The sequence below is a fragment of the Pleurodeles waltl genome, chromosome 5 (assembly GCF_031143425.1).
Source record: "Pleurodeles waltl isolate 20211129_DDA chromosome 5, aPleWal1.hap1.20221129, whole genome shotgun sequence".
Taxonomy (NCBI): Eukaryota; Metazoa; Chordata; class Amphibia; order Caudata; family Salamandridae; genus Pleurodeles; species Pleurodeles waltl.
The window spans coordinates 881,748,756-881,769,828 of NC_090444.1; the positions used below are offsets into that span (position 1 = coordinate 881,748,756).

The following is a 21,073-nucleotide window of genomic DNA, read 5'->3' on the forward strand; positions in this document are numbered from 1 at the left end:
TTCAACAGTCTATAAGGATGTACTTGATATAGCTGATATGCAATCATTTAATAGGCATCATATATTATGGTGGTGAACAACCGCTGTTTTTTGAGGAGATATGAACTCCGTCTCCCACATAAGACTGAAATGCAACCTGTTCGACAACCCAATTTTAATGTGAGTGCTTTCTAGTCAACTGATATCCTTAGACTTTTCTACCACTCATAAGGTGATGTTTGACTGATGGCATGAGGCTTTGAGATGGTCCAGATGTGAGGGTTGATTCATACAGGAAATCTGCTTACAGTGTGGAATAAGGTGGGCTAAGACCTTTATGCTGACAAGTTTTCATTCCTAGCACTTTAAAGGCATAGCTCCTTTGGGATATGTGTAGATTGGAGACAACATGAAATCCTTTGTCTTTTATAAAGATCTTACAAAAATTTCATTTCTGGAGGCACCGTCAACTGTGGCACACACTAGACACATTACACCCTATAAACAACCATTCAGAGGCTAAACTTGGGGTAGTGAGACTAGGAGTGAAGGGCGTATCCTCATATTAAATTCACACGGTTTGTACACAAATCTAAGGGACTGCTATAGAGTGCTCAAAGGACATTGGTGGATGAGGTGTACAGGAGGCAATAATAGCCCCAAGAGACACCGCAATCTCAGCTAAACTGCGTGTATTTCAATTCGTATACTTCTGTGGGGCATATTATAAATATTGCAGTGTAAGTGAAAAATGAGAAAGCCTCACTACCCTGCATGTTTAAGATAGTGAGTGCATATTGGAGACTTCTACCATGCAATGTGGGCATGTAAGGTGATCTAAAGCTTTTGGATTCTGGTCAATTACATTCTATCAGATGTGTACGGTTGGTGCACTGAACTGTCCTCCATAGTGGTGCTCCTCAGCCTAGTAGCTTTGTGCTAGGGATTGAGGCTCCAATTAACATGGGATTCTTTCTGTCTAACAGATATTGTAAACAATGACAATCCGTGAAGTGCCCCATATCAGGGGCTGGCTGAGTGGATGGACAGATGCTCACTAATAATGGCAATCCATGTACCATGCTCTCACCTGTCTGTACAAATCTGCTAAAATCTAGGGTCCTTGGTGAGACCACTCTGAATTATCTGCTTTATAATGCTGTGTACTCAGATTTGCTGTGTACTATGCAGTGCCGTATATACTGCTGATGAACAAGTTACTTACCTTCAGTAACACATTATCTGGTAGAGATATTCTAGTTGAAGATTCCTTACCTTAGAATTTACCCCAGGTAGCAGTCTGGATCAGACGATTATTCTCAAGCACTACCCCTGCTCACAATTAGGTGGTGTTGGATGACTCTGCGTCTGTAATCGGCGTTGTGCCCGCTGGATAGGACGTCGCAGGTTCTATATAGGCGCCACCCCAGCATACTGACGTCAGTTTCTTTTCATGACTTTCCACACGAGGAGCATGGAGCCATTAAGAACACTGACCCTGGTGTTGATTTTTAGCCAATGTGTAGCACATTTTATGGCAGAGAACCACCCAACTCGAGATGGTTTTTTTCTGCACTGCCCGACCTTCCTTGGTGCCCACACAGCCCACAAAGAGTTGATCGTCCACCTGGAACTCTTTGGTACGATCAAGGTAGAATGCCACAGCTATTTTTGGGTCCAGGCGTTGGAGTCTCTTCTCTTTCTTAGAAGGATGTGGGAGCACTTACAACCTAGGCAAGGAGAATGATTGGCCTACATGAAAGAGCGTGACCACCTTTGGTAAAAAGGAAGCCCTGGTATGAAGCACCACATTGTCAGGATGGATGGAAATGAAGGCTGGCTTGGAGGAAAGAACCTGCAGCTCGCCCACCCTGTAGGGAGAAATTATGGCTACAAGGAAAGATATTTTTTTAGCAAGAAACCTAAGTGGACAGTAACAAAGTAGCTCAAAAGGAACACACATCAGAAAAGTAAGAACTAGGTTCAAATTCCATTGGAGCATGAACGGCGAAAGAGAAAACATATGGATAAGACCCTTCAGAAATCTACTAACAATAGGAGATTTAAACAAGGAGGGTTAGTCAGGTAATTTCAGGAAAGCAGATCGCAGACAAGTAACCCTTGAGGCTACCAAAAGCAGAGCCTTGCTGGACTAGAGAAAGTACAAACAAGAGGACCTCTGACAGTGGGGCAGAGAGGGGGTGAACAGACTTTTCTGTGCACCATGCCACAAATTTGTTCCAATGACAGCCGTATACCGTTTGGTGGAGGGAGACTTGGCTGCCAAGATAACGTTACAGACTTCGGAAGGAGGGTCAAAAGCTGTCAACTGCGGCTGCTCAATTTCCACACAAGAAGGTGGAGACTCAACAGGTTCAGGTGGAGAACCATCCCCGGCTGCTGCGACAGAAGATCCACCTGAAGGGGCAGTATGGTTGAAGGATCGAGGGCCATGCTCAAGAGCTCAGTATACCAAACTCTTCGTGCCCAATCTGGAGCCACAAGAATTACTTGGGCCAGGTCGTTCTTGATCTTATTGAGAACACTGGGCAGAAGTGGTATTGATGGAAAGAAGGCCCGAGTTCCACTTGAGATGGAAAGCGTTTCCGAGCGAGGGGCCGCCTTGAAAACTCCAATGCGCAGTTCTGCAGACTTTGCACATTCTCTGTAAAGGCAAACAGATCTAACCAAGGCTCTCCTCACTGCTGAAAGAGACCTTGCCCCACCTCTGGATGGAGATGCCGTTTGACATCAACCAGGCATTGATGGCTGACTTTGTCCAATCTGGTGTTCAGAGAACCTCCAGATGTTGAACCACTAGGGATATACTCTGATGTTTCAGCCATGTTCAGAGGCATAGAGCTTTCTGACAAAGGGTCCAAAACCCCACCCGACCTGCATGCTACAGTACCACAAAACAGTGGTGTTTACCGTGAACACCTGCACCACTTTCCCTTTGAGAGAGGGAAGGAATGCTTTCAATGCTAGCCTGATCACCCTGAGCTCCAAAAAACTGATATGGAGCCCGGACTCTCCCATGTGGCCGCCCCATCCCAGGAGTTACACATCCATCACTACTGTGAGATCTGCTTGGGGAAGGGAGAGGGATCTGCCTCTAACCCAATCGCGGTTCAAAAGCCACTACAGCAGATCTTGTGCAGTTCCCTCCAAGATCCGGACCATGTCGGAGAGATTCCCCTGATGCTGAGCCTACTAGAACTTTAAGTCCCACTGCAAAGCCCGCATATCTGGCACGTGTCACCAGCAGGATGCAGAAGGCCATGAGGCCCAGCAGCCTCAGTGTCATTCTCACTGAAATCCAGGATAGAGGCTGAAACCTCAGTATCATAGCCTGTATATTCTGGACTCGCCACTCAAGAGGATAGGCCCCAAACTGAACTGTGTCCAGAACAGCTCAGATGAAAGGGAGCACCTGAGAGGCAGTCATTTGTGACTTTGGCAAGTTTACAACAAACCCCAGCGAATGTAGGAGGTCTGCCGTAGTCTGGATGTGGGACCAGACAGTCTAGGGCGAGCTCGCCTTCAAGAGTCATTCGTCGAGGTAGAGGAAGACTGAAACCCCTGACCTGCGCACATAAGCCGTAACCATCGGCATCACTTTGGTGAACACCGCGGGGTGCTGGTAAGGCCAAAAGATAGCACAGTAAACTGAAAATGCTTGTGGCCTACCATGAAATGCAAGTAACGTCTGTGGGCAGGCAGGACGGGAATATGGAAATATGCTTCCTACAAGTCAAACGCTATCATCCAGTCTCCTTGAGACAAGGCAGATAGGACCTGAGCATTTTGAACTTCTCTTTCTTGAGGAGGTCTAGGACAGGGCTGGGAGCATGTTCTTTTTGGGCACCACAGATTAGCTGGTATAACAACCACAACCTAATTCTGGCACAGGAACTCTCTCTCTCTATGGCTCCCTTGGCCAAGAGAGCCATACCTTCCTTGCGGAGAAGTGGCAGGTAATCTTCCGTCATCCGATCGTAGAATGGTGACATCGATTGAGGGGTAGTCTTGAAGGAGAGAGAGTAGTCCCATCGGACTACTCGCAAAACCCACCTGTCTAACATAATGGATTGCCAGTGGGGCAGGTGATGGCAAATCCTGCCTCCAACTGGTCCTTGATGGGGAAGCACCAGACTAGGAAGGTTTGGAGGCTGCAGTTGGAGGGGTGGTGGACTGGGCAGACCTCTTCCCTCCTGATCCACAAGGACTTTGGATCCCATGTCCCCTGCCACGCAGAGGCTGGACACCATACGTGGCACAGTGGCTGGAGGAAAAGGGCCGTAGTTGGGTGCAGACTGAGGTGGGTGAGGGACAGCTGCAAGGCCCAGGGACCTGGCCGTACCCTGGGACTCTTTAAATCATTTGAGCGCTGAGTCTGCTTTATCTCCTAAGAGACGGGTGCCATTGAAGAGCACCAAAGGGATGTCCATAAGCGTGGCTTGGACATCCCTCAAAAAGCCAGACGTCCTTAACCAAGCATGGTGCCTCAAGGCCACCAGCGATGCAACTGATCTACCTAGTGAGTGTCATTTCCAGTCCATATCGTATTGTGAACCTTGCTGCATCTCTGCCATCAACAACAGTTTGAGAGAGAATGGCCTGGGCCGCCTCCTCCTCCTCTGTGGCCGCACCTGTGCAACCATATCCCATAAAGCAGGGGTGTAGCGGCCCAAAAGGCATGCAGTGTTCATAGACCTCAATGTCAGACTGGATGTAAAGGCCTCGATAACCAAGCTCTCAGGGGTGGGGTGTTGAGTCACAAACACTGGTTCATTAGGCACTGGTCTATAGCGGCGGGAAAATGTCCCCTGTGGTGGGTTTGGACCAAGTTCCCAACAGGACATCAGTGAGGACTTAATTAAAGGGCAAAAGGGGTTCCGAAGAGAAAGCCCCAGGAAAAAGGACCTCACTTAGGAGGTTAGTCCTGATGGCCACCAAGGCAGCTTGAGGCCCACGACCTCACCACCACCACCACCACAGCTCCCTCCTCCATAGCCACCGTAGGGGGTGGGGGGGAAAGCATGCCAGCGTCAGGGAAATCGTCCAGACTACTGGCTTCACCCAGAGCCCAGTCCATGGGGCCATCAATCTGGAATTCTAAAGGGTTCAGCAACCCATCCATACTCTCACCATACCCATGCACATGAGAATAAAGGTCAGGACCCAGACCTTGGGAGCAAGGTCCCCATCAAAGTCTTAATCGGCCTGAGCGATGCCAGTCCAGCTCAGTGTTGGAGTCGGGAAGAAGTATGGGATCAATGCTGACTGTGGGCCCATGCGACGTTGGGAGCGTCGACATCTGAATCATCATCAGGGAAGATCAAGGTGGCACGACCAATGCCAGTTCGGATCAAGAAACGGATCCCTGGGTGCCCTCCGGAACCGAGGCCGAAGCAACCAGTGTGGAACCCGAGGGAGTCCCTGCCAAACCTGTGGGTCCTAAAGGCGCTCCCGGGAGGGTTGGACTGCCCAAAGATGAGGCGCATGGCCTCATAACACTGACAATTGGGCAGGGGTGGCTTTATGTCCTGGAAACCTGAGGAGGTGCAGAGCCAACCCAGAAGTAGGCTCCAAGGACAGAGGCCTAGAGCTACGATGCTCCTTTTCCTGCGTTGCATCATCCGACTGACGAGGTGAAGTCGAAGAATGCTTGCTCATCTTCGACTCTTCTTGTGCTTACTCAAACATCCCGAGAACTTCAGTGGGACAACAAAGAGTGTGGACTCAGCGAGCAGTCACGGGACCTTCCTCTCGACCTAGACCGGGAGTGACGCGGAGCCGAGCGCCAGGCTGCAAATAACTTTAGGGACCGCTCCCTCAAAGCTTTCGGGTTCATGGCCCGGCACTCGCAGCATGACTTCAGGTTGTTGTCACGCTCCAAACACCAGAGAGACACGAGGTGTGGATCAGTCACATCATCATCCGATGAGAGGAGTAACAAGGCTTGAAATTCATTGAAGACATCTTGATGCACCAGAATGTCAAAAAAGCTTCCAAAAAAGTCAAAAAGCCCAGTCAAAAGTGACTTTAGGGGTAGCTCTGCCGATAGTGACATAGGCTGGCGTGGAAAGAAAAGAACGGACATCAGCGTGCCAGGGTGGCACCTATATAGGACCCACAACATCATATCCGACGAGCATGATGCCAATGATGGATGATGAGTCAACCAATGCCACCTAAAGAAGTGCAGGGGTACTGCTCAAGAAAAATCTGCGAATCCAGACTGACTCCTGGGGGAAAACTCTAAAGTAAGGAATCTGCAACTAGAAGTCTCCATCAGATTTGCTTCTTAGTGTCAGATAAGGTTGGCAGCAGCTGCTGCTGTTAAAGAAATACATACCTTACATCTAAGTCTATTGCTTGACTTGCCTAGAAATGCCAAACAACATTATTTACCTAAAAAAACAGAAAGAAACACTTCACCCAAAAAAGTGGGATAAGACGAGATTCCCCAACCTCCTATGGAGGGATAAAATAGCTCACTGGGACTCAGGGTGGTAGGTTTTCCTTTTAAGCAGAGAGACCAGAGAAAGGGGAAAAAGTGAGAATCATTCTAGAGAAGCAGATGCTATACTTTACGAAGTAGTTGAGTTCCAGAATTCTTCAAACGTCAAGGTTGTATCTTGAACCACTCTTCCCAAACTGCATCAGAGCACCTCCTAACCTATCAGGCTTCATGAAAATAGACAAAAACAACCCAGTTTAAGAAGCCTTCACACTCTAAAACAAACTCATAGAAGCATATCACACTCTTCCAGATGATTTTGGGCCCCTGCCAATTATCCCAAAAGAAAGCCCATCAGGGCAAAACCACCCTGTTCATCCTGGAAGGGGAAGAAACACCAAACTTCTCATGGAGTTCTCTTCAGCCATTGCGCTACTTGCAGTGCACATAGGTCTTCAAAGTGGCAGCAAGATAAAAGGCAGATAAACACCCCAGAAATGGGTGTAGTCTTTGTTGCCACTGCCTTCTAATAATTGCTACTGGCCTGGAGGTGTGACCTTAAGGTAAATAATGTGACTATTAGAGTGACTGAACAATTCCGTAGCAAATATGGACTCTAGATGTAGAGATAACAAAATCTTGGCTGAAGGGGAGTTAACGTCCTGTTTAAGATTAAAGTGAATTTAATCAATACATATTGTTAATAAGATGTTCTGTAATGTTATGAGTCTATGAATAGGCCGTGATGGTATTTGTATTTTCACATTATCACGATGACCTGCTAGATCAAAAAGCAGTGCATGTAAAAAAAAAATACAACACATCCCAAAAGGAAAATATTATGTTTGATGCCATATCACTGCTGTACAAAAAAAGAACAGCAGGCCTACTTCTGGCTACGGACTTTTACACAAGGATTTGAAAAACAGTTGCCTAAAACTCCATGGGCTTAGCTCACAAAATCATAGTTGTAAATCTACACCCATGCACATCATTCAGATAGGTGTAGATTTACGAGTTTCAGAACTTCACACACTTCCCAGCAGTATGCCTGGAAAGCTGACCTTGTGACAGCTTTCATAGGGCATTACTATGATTGTCGTGTGACATATGCTGTTTACCTACTTTGGAATTATGTGCTCAGTAAAACTCTGCATTTGAAAAAGGCAGCCTACTGTACAAATGCATATTTTTTCTTTTTGATGAGGGAAAAACCCCATGCCCAAAATCCCCACAAAGTTTGGAGGTATTCTGTTCCACTTACCACCTGCAAGAGGAGTTATTCCAGCCCTCTAAGGGGTACACCTACAACCATTTCCATGTTGAGAATGGCAGCAGACAAGTTTTTGAATCACAGCAAACTCACAGGTTTGTGGGAGTTCACAAATTATCAAGGTTTACTACTGATAAAGTGGATGCAGCTGTGGCGTACCATTATGTAACAGTAAAACAATTAACGCCTGCCAGGCATCTGCTTGCCACGTCTCCTTTAAGGTTACCTGGCAAACAAACATACAGCCATTTTGGATGTAATTGAACACATTACTTACCTTTGGTAAGGTGCTTGCTGGTGGATACTCTATGCACCTTCTTCACATTTTTAATCCCCCAGTGCTGGATTAGATGTGGAAAGTTTTTATCAATTGCTCCCGCACACCAGTAGATGGTGCCACTGGTGTCCACACTGGCTTTGTCCCACCTTCAGAAGTGACTGCGCAGGGCATTATATGTCAGTTTATAAGAAAGCATTGCGTGCACATAACACAGAGCGTCAGGGACAGATTAAAATCATGACAGTGTGCAGAATCTAACATGGAAACTTATTAACCTTCAGGCGTCTACTCTACACAAGGGGGGGGAGGGAGGATAATGATGTATCTGTGATTAGAGTAACAACCACAAAGACTGGTACCAAGGGAAAGTTTTAATGAATATTTCAAACCACAGATTTAAATGTATCAGTAGTACCTCCCAAAAGATATCATAGCAGTACCTCCCCCAAAAGGGGGGCATGTCGGAGGAGTGGCCTTCAGGACCAAGCAAAAATACAGCCCCCCCCGATCTACCTGAAGTCAAGGCTGCAATGTGAAGGTGTGGATAGGCACTGATGTAGTCATTAGGCAGATGTCCAGTATGAGAACACCTTGGCCAAAGCAGCAGTAGAGGCCGTAGTGGAGCAGAGGTTCTGGCTGTTGTAGAATGAGCCCAACACGATCAGTAGGCTCCTTCTTAGCTCAACCATGAGGTTTTCAAACATGAAATGTTGTGATAAAAAGGATGGATAACACTGAGCAGGGCTATGGTGCCTAAAAGTGATGCCGAACATGGATTGGACCATGCCACTGTCAAGGATTCAGTTAAATCTTCATAAAAGGGTGACAAAGGCTCTGAAGTTGAATGGCAACCTTTGGTTTCCACAGCTGGCACCTTCTGATACCACTGTGGAGCCATAGACCATTACTGCAAAGGAAGTGCTTAGTGTGGGCTCCAATGGGGAGCCCAATTCCATCTCTGGTGAGGTATAAACGCTATTAACATTTGAAAGACTAAATGTAGTTTAGCATCAATGAGGGAGTAACAGATCGTCTCCCTCCCCTTTCATCCAAGTAATGCTGAACACTCCGACAGTCCCGTTTTTGAAGCAACGAGGGCATGGAGATGCTGAAAGTACATGCTTCAATGTAAAGGAACTGTTGCAGAATCCTCCCACACCATGGGCTGTGCTTTGGTGATTCGCATAACAAAAGAGTGGTTGAAGTCCAGCTGAACCCTACTCTGGATCAGAGACACACATAGGAGTTGGATCCAAAAAGGAAACTATGGCTGTCAACAGAGCAGCTGGGCAAGCATTGCCTTCAGGGAAGAAGTAGAAATGCAGCATGGTGCCAGCGGGGGACCAGGTAGAAGCGTAATGGGTTCAGTCACCACCCAGGAAGGCCACATTGGCAGAATACAACTTCGGATCCAGGAAGAACCTGGATCACCCGAAAAAGCTGCAGCATTGCCTCCATGAAGGCGTGTACTTACGATGGAGTCGAAGATAGCCTGAAAAATTTGGAGTTGCAAGTGTGTAATGGGGTCACAGTTGTATACCTGCCATGCAGTCAAGACTTTTGAAAGTCACTGCTTGATCTCTACCTGGAGCAAAGAAGAGAGGACTCCTGTCTGGTTTTCTTGCACCAAGATTTACCTTAGACATACCGGAGGATGAAAACCTGGACCAGGACTTGGAGTAGGAATGTAGAGTGCAGCCAGCCTGCTGTTTTTTTGGGCTCGGAGACATACAACTTCCCACCCATTGATGACTTTCGGATGCATCAAGGAGCCCTTGTCGTAGGATGCAATTGTATTTGAAGCTGAGGCACCAAAAGCAGGCATCATGCAGGTCCCATAACCAACAACTGCTTCCTGCAGGTGAGGCCTGGGTTGATGCCTGTCACTTTCAGGAGAAGAGGCAGAAGACAAGCCCCTTGTATATTTTCACTGAAAAACAATTTCAGAAGTTGAAGACCAGACTAAAATTTGAAGCAGAACTCTGGATCTGTGCTTAAAAGCGTAGACAAAATGGAACTGATGTTAACAGCAATACACAGCTCTTTGTTGTAACTTATGGATGCAGAACAACGCCATCGCGGAGTCAAATGGCTCCACCTACTGACACCTGGAGCAATTGTTAAAATGTTTCAAGATCCATTCTGGCACCTGGGGAAATTCAAATGGTAAAGGAATTGAAATTAGAAGTATTCAGCAGAAGTAGGTTTATGGCCTTTCAATGGCTTTGTAAATTGGGCCCAATCTGTCTGTGCTTGGTATCTTACACCAATATGCAAAGTCACAGCTTAAGTATTTTTTTGGGGCTACATAGCTAGCAGATATGTAGCCTGCCTCATTCAACTAAAATACAGGTTGGTGAAAATGAGTAAGGACCCTGCTTTCTTAGCCTGGAACATAACACTAAGCTTATTGGAAAACTCACTCCCTCAAACTATTTGGCAACATAGTTTTTATTTAATAAAAACTTTAAATGCTTTCTCAAACAAATTGTGGTCCAACCTTTTAAACAATTTTTTGGGGAGAAGCCAGGAGGAGGCATAGCTACATCGGCTACTGAATCAAAAGAATATTGTAAAAGAGCCTACCTACAACCTAAGGCAGAGCAGAGCGTTTTCTACTCATGTTCAACTGCTTGATACTTTTAACTATTGAAATTAATGCTTAGGGAATATTTTACAATGTATCGGATCCCCGTGGTTTGTTATTTAACAAGTTACATTTTTGCTGAACTGCCAATCCCAACTGAACACACAATAAATGGGTTGGCAGGTTAAAGGCGACTGTGTATTATTACTAAGGTGTCTGTAGTTGCAGTTTTACATACCATCTTTTTAGTTAAAGAAATACGTAACTTAAGGCACAGAACCAACACACTTCACAGACATTGCAACAGTAAAGTCCTAAGTGAAAATAAAGGACAGAATTGAGTAAACATTAAAGACTGAAACGAAGAAGAAAGTACAACAAGCAAAATGTATCATATAATAAAAGCAAAATAAAAATAAAAACTATTCAACGGAAGGGGATGACAGGCTGGTCAGTAAAGAAGTGGAGTCAGGAGCTTTGATCTTCTACCTTGTACCCAGGAACAGATTTTGACACAACAGAACGCTTGGACCCCTCTTTTCTTTGAGTTGAAGGCTTGTCCTTTGCTTTTGGTTTTCCCTGGAAAGAGTCTTCCTGGTTATCAGTCACGTTTTCACCTTCGGATGCATGGCCGGAGGAGTTATCCTGCAATGACAAAAGTTGTATACTTTTTTTAAAGGCTTGTACAAGCAGAATTCACAGAAGACAGCTATACCTCAATTTCTCGATGCAAATTACATAGGGGAAATAATTATGAGCTCAGCAGCATAACTCAGGATTGTACAAATTAGCAGTATTTGTACTAAGGCAGCTTTGTTCACTTTGTAGCTCAGGGAATCATTGGGCTGTCATGGCTTCTGGATATCTGACTGCCTGTATCTTACACTGGTCTGGTAGAGGCAGTGGCATGAACATTTTCTAAAACAACGCATGTTACTTGAGCTTCTTCAAGAATTCACAGAGATTCAAATTTGAATATGGGCATGGTTGTTAGGGAATAACTTCTGTCTGAAGCCCATTCAATGAATAAAGTGAATCAAGTCAAAGGTATCACTTCAAATCCCAAACGAGAAGGACACATCCACTAAAACAAACATGAAATGAGCATCTGTTATGTCTCCAGGAGTGAACATCATGGTTGCAGAGAATTAGAAATCAGTGGTTAGTGTAACAAAATATGAATAACTGCAGTCTGTATGTAACTGTCCTGTTGACTGATTTCCTAAGGTGCTAAAGAGCTAAGAATCTTTATCTACTGTGTCACAAAAATAACTGGAATCCTGGCATCGTGCCCTAAAATTTCAAGGTTCTGGCCTCTTCAAACTGTTAGGAAATCGGCATACAAGTAAGTTAGTAGCCGATGAACATGGCTGTGCATATGTAGGATTCAAATATCAAGCTATTTAATTTCTATCAATACACAAGAGACTCTGGGCCTGATTATAACTTTGGTGGAGGGGTTAATCTGTCCCAAATGTGAGTGATATCCTGCCCACCATATTACGAGTTCCATAGGTTATAATGGACTAGTACTACTCGGGCGGGATATCCGTCACATTTGGGACGGATTAACCCCCTCCGCCAAAGTTGTAATCAGGCCCTATGTGTCCAGCCTTGAATTAGTAGGGCGTAATTAGATTTTTCCAAAGTTGGCATGGTTTGCCGCTTCGCTTCTACAGCGAACAGAAGTAGGTTCTAGGTGATATCTCTATAATGTCAAGAGTCAGCACGATGGGATCAAGTATCCAGAAACCAGGAAGGATAGACCATCACTTGTTGTTTTTGCTTTGTCGCCCTAAGTGGGAAGGGTATGCCCAGACGTGGGTCCTGTGCTTCCCTTGCCACTGGATTCAAGCTAGCCTGGCTGATGAGGGGTGAAACCCCGAAACCGGTCCCAGGATGCTTGTTTCCGGTCCAGTGAGGACCTGGCTTGGCAGTTCGGTCTGGACTGTTCCCATGAGGAACAGGGTCAAGACTGATTTGCATATGGCTGGGTCCAAACTGGGGTGGCATGGTGAGCAAAAGAACAATGGATTAAATCCAGATCTATGACTGGGGGTGAGTGTTTGACAATGTTCAGCATTCCGTCCATCACTTGTTGTTTTTGCTTTGTCGCCCTAAGTGGGAAGGGTATGCCCAGACGTGGGTCCCGTGCTTCCCATGCCACTGGATTCAAGCTAGCCTGGCTGATGAGGGGTGAAACCCCGAAACCGGTCCCAGGATGCTTGTTTCCGGTCCAGTGAGGACCTGGCTTGGCAGTTCGGTCTGGACTGTTCCCATGAGGAACAGGGTCAAGACTGGGGTGGCATGGTGAGCAAAAGAACGATGGATTAAACCCAGATCTATGACTGGGGGTGAGTGTTTGACAATGTTCAGCATTACGTCCATCACTTGTTGTTTTAGGGTTGATGCAAGTCCACTTCCAAATGTGATTAAAGTAGGTTCCAAGTGATATGTCAGTTATGGTAAAGGTCAGCACGATGGATTAAACTGCTTTGGAATCAGGACGAGTCGCCCAAGACACTGCAAACTATCTTGAAGTAGTAGTGGTTGTTTGATTTTTCCCAAAATGTTCCGAAGGGAAACTAGGTGGGCACAGGTTACATTCATCCACGGCAGACATGAGTTGGGTAGCTAGCAGAACCAACACATTTTGCTGTCTAGTGCCAGCATTCATAAATCCTAAATTTGGAATTTAACCCCTTGGGTGCCAGGGACGAGCTGGTTACGTCCTCGGCCACCTTTGACGTGTGCAGAGGATGTAACCAGCTCATCCTGCACCTGGCAGGAGCACTAGCGCTCCCCCGTGGGCCTCCCACCTCCCTCCGCTGGGCAGGGACGGAAGGGGAATCGCTTCCCCTTCCCCCCCCCCTGACCCCACAAGACGTCTGATGACATCAGTGTGCAATCACGCACTGACCTCATCAGAAGTCGCCCCCGATCAGAAGAGAAATGCTTTAATTTCTCTACCGATTGGGGGTGGGGAAGATCGGAGAGGCATGAAAGAAAAGGAAAGGCTTTTCCTTTCCTTTCATGTCTCTCCGAGCATTTCTGAAGCACGATTTCAAAGCGATCGTGCTGCAGAAATGCCCACTAGACACCAGGAAGTTTTTTTTAATGTAAACAATAAAGGGGAGAGACCCCTTGGGCAAGGGTCACTCCCCTGGAGGTACGAATTTATTTTAGGCCATTTCTGCCCACCTTGGGGGCAAATCTGCCTATTTTTCTTAGGCCAATCTTCCCCCAAGGAGGGCAGAAAGCACTAGACACCAGGGATTTTTTCTGCACCGATTTCACGCAAGGGGAGCAACCCCTTAGGCAAGGGTCGCTCCCCTGGGGGCCAAATTTATTTTAGGCCATTTCTGCCCCGGGATGGGGGACAGGGGAGTTGGGGGGGGGGGGTAGAAATCCAACTAGATAACTAGATGCCAGTGAATTTAGAAATAAATAAATAGTGGGGTGGTGGCTACCAACCAGTATGTGCATGGTTATGGCCTGACACCAACTGAAGGAGGTAACAGTCTTTCAGCTCTCCCCCGCACACTAAAAGATCTTATCCCAATGGCAAGCAAGAGGACATTTGATTATTTTGAGTTTTGGTTTTACATTTGGGCCTTAAGAGCTAGGCTAACTCTCAAAATCGTCCCACTTGGATTGGTGAGGGCTGCACTTTTTGGGCTTTAGGATGCTGCCATCTAGAAAAATCTACAAGACCTAGACACGTCTGAAAACGAAACATATGGTTGAGTCCAGGGTGGTGTGCTTCACATGCACCCGCACCATTTTCTTACCCACAGTGCCCTGCAAACCTTTAACTTGGTTTGAAATCACACATTTTTGTGATGGAACCTACCGGAATCCTCAGGAATTCCTACCACTCAGCATTGTCGCATCTATACCGATAGAAAATCTGCCCCACTTGTCAGCCTAAAAACGTTTTTTAACCAAACTGCCCTTTTGTGTCGCTTTGGTTCCCCTCCATTTTTACATGTTTTTGGTATTTCCCTGTCACAGGCACTTGGCCCACCTACACAAGTGAGGTATCATTTTTATAGGGAGACTGAGGGGAACATTGGGTGGTAGGAAATTTGTGCTGGTGCGGAGATCCCACACAGAAATGTGGGGAAAAATTATTTTTTTAGCTAATTTGAGGTTTGCTGAAGATTATGGATAAGAAAACACTGGGGAATCCACACAAGTCACACCTCCCTGGACTCCCTCGGGTATCTAGTTTTCAGAAATGTCTGGGTTTGGTAGGTTTCCCTAAATGGTTGCTGAGCCAAGGACCAAAAATGCAGGTGCCCCCCCTGCAAAAACAGGTAGTTTTGTAATTGATAATTTTGGTGTGTCCAGGTAGTGTTTTGGGGCAGTTCCTGTCGCAGGCACTAAGCCTACCCACACAAGCGAGGTACAATTTTTTAGCGGGAGCCTTGGTAGTACTGGGTGGAAGGAATTGTTGGCTCCTCCCAGATCCCCGAACTTTCTATCACCGAAATGTGAGGAAAAAGTGTTTTGTTTGCCAAATTGAGAGGTTTGCAAAGGATTCTGGGTAAGAGAACCTGGTGAGAGCACCACAAGTTACCCCATCCTAGGTTCCCCTAGGTGTCTAGTTTTCAAAAATCCATAGGTTTGGTAGGTTTCGCTAGGTGATGGCTGAGCTAGAGGCCAAAATCCTTAGCTAGGCACTTTGCAAAAAAACAGGTCAGTTTTCTTTGGGAAAATGTGATGTGTCCATGTTGAGTTTTGGGGCATTTCCTGTTGCGGGCATGAGGCCTACCCACACAAGTGAAGTACAATTTGTATCGGGAGACATGCAGGAATACTGGGTGGAAGGAAGTTTAGGGCTCCTCTCAGATTCCAGAACTTTGCAGCACCGAAATATGAGGGGAAAGTGTTTTTGCCAAATGTTGAGGCTTGCAAAGGATTTTCGATAACAGAACCTGGTGAGAGCGCCACAACTCAGTACATCCTAGATTCCCCTAGGTGTCCAGTTTTAAAAAATGCATAGGTTTAGTAGGTTTCCCTAAGAGCCGGCTGAGCTAGAGGCCAAAATCCAAAGCTAGGCACTTTCCAAAAAACACGTCTGATTTCAATGTGAAAATGTGATATGTTCATGTTGCGTTTCCTGTCGCGGGCACTAGACCTACTGTTCTGCCTTCCTACTTATCTCGTATCAGAGCTTACAGAACCTCTCTGGAATGCACTTCTGAGTTCAAAGAAGACCTTTAGTGTTGTTAATTCTTCCCCACCCACAAGTTCTTGAGAGACGAATTAATAGACTTCAAGCACACGTTCACATGAGTAAAAGTAGTCGCAGCAATGAAAACAAAATATATCACAGTACTTCTCAGTTGCAATGTACACAGCAGATTATATATTCGATGCAAAGCATATAAATCAAAATGCATCACCGTTTGAGCAAGGCGGCAGGGCCTAACTCAGCTTCATCTTTCTGGGGTCTGCAAGTTGATGACTCCGGTCAACTGCGAGAAAGAGATTATCTACCCAAACGGGAGACTGGCAACTGGCGCCTAGTTCCAGCCTGAAGTCAAGCAGATTTGAATATAAATCTCTGAAGCCCAGAGTCATCCTTACAAAAGCGTGCCCCCTCCTCCCAGACTCGGGAAAACTACGCAAGCCTTTGGAGACTGGCCAGATCTCCTAGACTTCTCCTCTTCCCAAGCCTGAGCAGAAAGGAAAACACCAAATGTACTCTCACTTATCAGGTCTAGTCTGGTGTGAAGAAAACAGCTTGGTTCATCTTGTGGAAAAACATAGCTTGGAAAAATACAGCTTGGATTCTCAACTGCAATGTCTAACTCCACGTTAAAGGCAATAGGCAGCTAACCTAAATATCAAATGTAATGTCTAATGCCATGTCAAAGCCAATAGGCAGCTAACCTAAATATCAAATGTAATGTCTAATATCATGTCAAAGCCAATAGGCAGCTGAGCTGAATACAAAATGTAATGTCTAATGTCATGTCAAAGCCAATAGGCAGCTGAGCTGAATACAAAATGTAATGTATAATATCATGTCAAAGCCAATAGACAGCTAAATGAATACAGCATGTCAAAGCCAATAGGCAGAATACAGAATGTAATGGCTAATGCAATGTCAAAGCCAATAGGCGGCTAAACTGAATACAGAAAGTAATGGCTAATGCCATGTCAAAGCCAATAGGCAGCTAAACTGAATAAAACATACAATGTGCTACTGGTGAACATTAAGCAACTAATATGCGCAGTGGTGAAACACAAAGTCATTGGTCAAACACAATTAATAGCTCACAGATTAGGGACGATTTGGGGTAGGCTAATACAAAATGGGAACTACCAAATCTATGGGATGCTGCTCTCTTAGCCAAAACAATGAAAGCAGGGCAAGTTTCCTTTCACCATGTTTTTTCTTGTTCACCCTTAAGTGTGATTTACTGCTAATATTAAAAGTGGAAGTTGTCTGCAGGAAATGCTAGAAATGCAGAAGGATGCCTCCTCATATAAACTAGAAAGGGCAAAGGACTCTGGGACCTAAGAAAAATACTGGACTCACCTGCAAGGGTGAGGTCAGAAGGGTAAAACTGGCTGGGCAGATTCGCCCTTGCTGCTGTCAGGGCAGAAACCTAACAAACATTTCTTATCTCACCCTACCATATGTAGTCAGAGGGCCTGGCTCGGGTTTGCTTCACAATGTGACTAGGACTCGCCCAAATGATGTGGCTGAGAGTGTCTTCAGGCACAACCCCTTTGCTCAAAATGTTCACTTCATTCAGCCTAGTGGGAGTAGGCTGAAAGTGGGCCTTTAAAATACTGTTTAGATTTTTTGCTCAGGTTACCAAGTTTGATTGCTCCTCCACTTCTATCTTTGCTCGTGAAGTGCATTTGCACAATAGTAGGCAGTATCCCTTTAAAAAAAGGTGTCCAAATGCTGCTCGAGTCATCAACTTCCATACTTGCCCATCTGCCGTTATTTTGCTCTTCTGATGGCATAGCTACCTTGTCTGACCATTGCCATGTGGATTACTTTCCCTTCTCTGATTATCTTTTTCTTTTGGTGTACATGCACATAGCACCCTGCTGCACCTCTAGCTAGGCTGGTGCTGTGATTATATATATATATATTTTGGCCCCACTGCTCCTTAACTGGACTACGTTTAACACATTTAGTCTAAGTAAATTCCTGCCTCTAGCTTAATAGGAACCATGGAGCATAGCACAGGGCCAGCAGAGTAAATTATAGCAGTCAGCTAATTACAAATATCTTTTGTGCTCACATTCCTCATATGTCCGCCAACACACTGCTAGACACTGCAAACTAATGTAAGAGCAGGTCTTTGGTTACTCATACAACACCAAAGTGCTATCCACATAGGGAACACCAATAGCAGATACAATTCTGCTAACTATATTGTCTCCCAAAATGTAGCACGCTACTAACTAGAAAAGTACTTCTGACCCCCACAATGGGGTATGAAGAAATATATAAATGCTAAAACACAAAACAATACAAGGTTGATAGCTATCACCAATATTGGCTGCTAAGGGATAGCACCAATTATGTTTGGAATTAACATCACTTTCTTCTATTTAGTTGCATGCAAGTAATGAAACTGTGCTACTTCATAACTGGTGCAACACTGAACTTTTATAGTATTATGTAGTTATATTCACTGAAAAAAGCAAAGATTAAAGTGGAGTTATACATACATATAGCTCCACTGTACCCTAAAAACGCAAATGTTAAATTGAAGTTATACGTATGTATAACTATACATTAATCTGTGATTCTTTAAGTAAAATAAGTTTTTTTTTTTACATAGGTTAAAATCTTACTACCTTACTTACATATATTTCTACTCTATTTTCAGTGAATGCCTATATTTTTTATGCAAAGTAGCATCTTATTATTACATGTCTGCGGGTAGGTCCTGCAGCCAATTCCCCACAGGGGCCATATATACACAAATATATATAAATAATATGTATGGCCACGAAATGTTCTTTTAATTTGTGCACCTTTTCACTTAGAAATGAACAGTTTGGAGATGTTTTATGGGACTCCAGATGTATCTGGAATAAAACCGCGTGTTACGCACCAATGGAACGAAGACGCATATAAATACATATATATCCCCTCGCGTCCTCGTTCCATTGGCGCGTAACACGGAGGCACCATATACACACACAAACACATGCAAGAAAAATAAACATCATAGTCGCCTTATAGTTATCCACGTAGGCTATATCTTACGTGCCCGGTAGACTGTGAAAAGTTTGACAAAGCAAAAGTTATTAGTCCATTGTGGTCCGTTTTTAAAGCAATTTCATATTGTTTTATAGCCATGCTCTGACAGATTGGAACTAGGCATTTCCTCCTGACATTCTTAAGTAGTTCTACAAAAAACACAGCAGATGGGCCTCTGTTTCGACCACAGCCATGCAAGTTGGACAAATGTAAGATTCTTCAGGCAAAGCTCTACATCTGTTGCAGAAACTATTGATTGGTAAAAAAACAATCCTAAATTTAAAATAAGTTAAAGCAACAGCACATTTTTACCATCAAGACATTTTGCTTGACTCTGAGCCACATATCAAATACAAACTCCCAATATTGTGCTTTTACCAATGGTAACGAGGCTTTTGGGAAAGACAGATACTGGTGTGGCCCAGATCTTCTAAACATTTAATTGATAAAACCAACATTTTACATAGCTGAACCAAGGTCGTTTAAACTCGTAAGCCATTGCTTTCAACTCAGTACATGATTTCCAAAATGGCTACAATTCATTGTTTAGTCAAAGTCTCACAAAACATAGTTGGTGGTCGTAAGTGACATGGGCTACGTTCTTTAGCCCAAGAACCAAGCGCAAGAGAGCCATAACATGTATTTAATGGCATGCTCAGTAGTACTCTCAAATAGTTGTTTTCAGCATGAGCTAGGCTGCAATATTACAGTTACCCACATCTCTGAGCCGTACGATGCAGCACCAGTCATTTTGCTTGATATATTTCTACTGCAGGTGATACCGGTTGATAAGATAGTTTGTGATTTCCGAACTGCACAGGCTCTGTGCCTGCGATTCATATGGCTCTTTGCAATCTGTGGGCCCAAGATGATACACTGACCAATCTGAACCCTAAAATGTCTGTCACTCATTCTCTCCAGTCTGATTTCCCCCAAAGTCACTTTACCCAGGAATGACCTAGGTGGACTGAACCCTAAATCTTTAGTCTTAGCTGAACTAAATTACCGTTCCACAATGCTGACAAGAAGTAGAGATTTTGTCAAGCAGAATTTGGAGTTCCATCAAGCTTTCGATAGTAGAATAGTATCATCTGCAAAGAGAAGAGTGGGTATTTTTTGGTCAAGTAACTTTGGAGAATCGTTATCACAATAATTTAAGGACTTAATCACCTATTTCTATACAGAATGAAGGGGGTTGGGTTAAGGACTCTGCCCTGACATACCCTCCTCCCTGTCTTTTTCTGGTCTGTTAGCTCTCCTTTCCTTCACCATCCAACTCGGGGGTAGTTAACGCTATTAAAGTGAAATATTACATCAAGCAAATTGGGGGGCAAGTTCATATCTTTCAAAACACAAGTTAGTTTGGAGACTAAGTCAAAGGCTGTCTTTAGATCCAGTAACACCACAGAGATTATAGTGTTTCAGATGGACAGTCTTCCATAGGAATAGTACAAACCGAAAGACATGAACTACGGGGCTTGTCTTTTCTCTGAACTCATCCTGGAGGTGGGATAAACTCAGGGGTTCATGGAGCCAATCATGAACCTTGGCCGGTATTTGTCTACAATATATCTTCTGCTTATTATCAATTAGAATGATTGACCTGCTGTTCCCATTGTTATACCTTTTCCCTGTTTTGTAGATTTGGATGATTTCATCAGATTCTTGGGCATCTTATGCTGTTCCGAGGATGTAGCACTTGTATCAATGGCGTTTGCTGTTTTATCTAATATGAACTGAATACAAGAGTGCAGACACTTTTGTTGCGTGCTACACATTCTTCTACGTTTTTGACACCCTTCCATGTATTGAATAGAGATCTGAAAAATGTTTGTCACGTTTGAGGATTTAAGTAATGGTCTTCGTTCCTAATTCTCATTGATTTAATATGCGGCAAGTATCCTGCTGTCATTGTTTCTCTAAGCAGCTAGCAATTCTCTCCATATTGATTCTTCCCTCCTTTTATTTGCTTCCTGGACCGGCTTGTAGTTATTTCTGCTCTCTTTTATGGCTATCCTATCACAGCTTTTGACTGCTTTTAGTAGATCAGATTTTGGTTGTCTGCAAATTTTGCCATACCAGGCTGCTTTTTAGGTTAAGTACAGCAGCGCAAACGCTGCTTTTCCGAGGTGTTATCATCTATTTGGGCTTTTAACCACACCCACCTCACGCCCATCACTATTGCTCGTTCATGGGCTTGCCCTTCAAAAATCCTTTGTTATAATTGGAAAATGCTTTACATT

General features: G+C 44.6%; 1 protein-coding gene across 2 annotated transcripts in view; it reads right to left on the reverse strand.

Moving 5' to 3' along the window:
• PHF10 (PHD finger protein 10) overlaps positions 1-21,073 on the reverse strand; it is a 550,201-nt gene that overhangs the window by 211,964 nt on the left and 317,164 nt on the right. For both annotated transcript variants that reach the window (XM_069234982.1, XM_069234981.1), the window contains exon 9: positions 11,075-11,230. In XM_069234982.1, the coding sequence (XP_069091083.1) occupies positions 11,075-11,230 (156 nt within the window). The remainder of the gene's footprint in view (positions 1-11,074; positions 11,231-21,073) is intronic.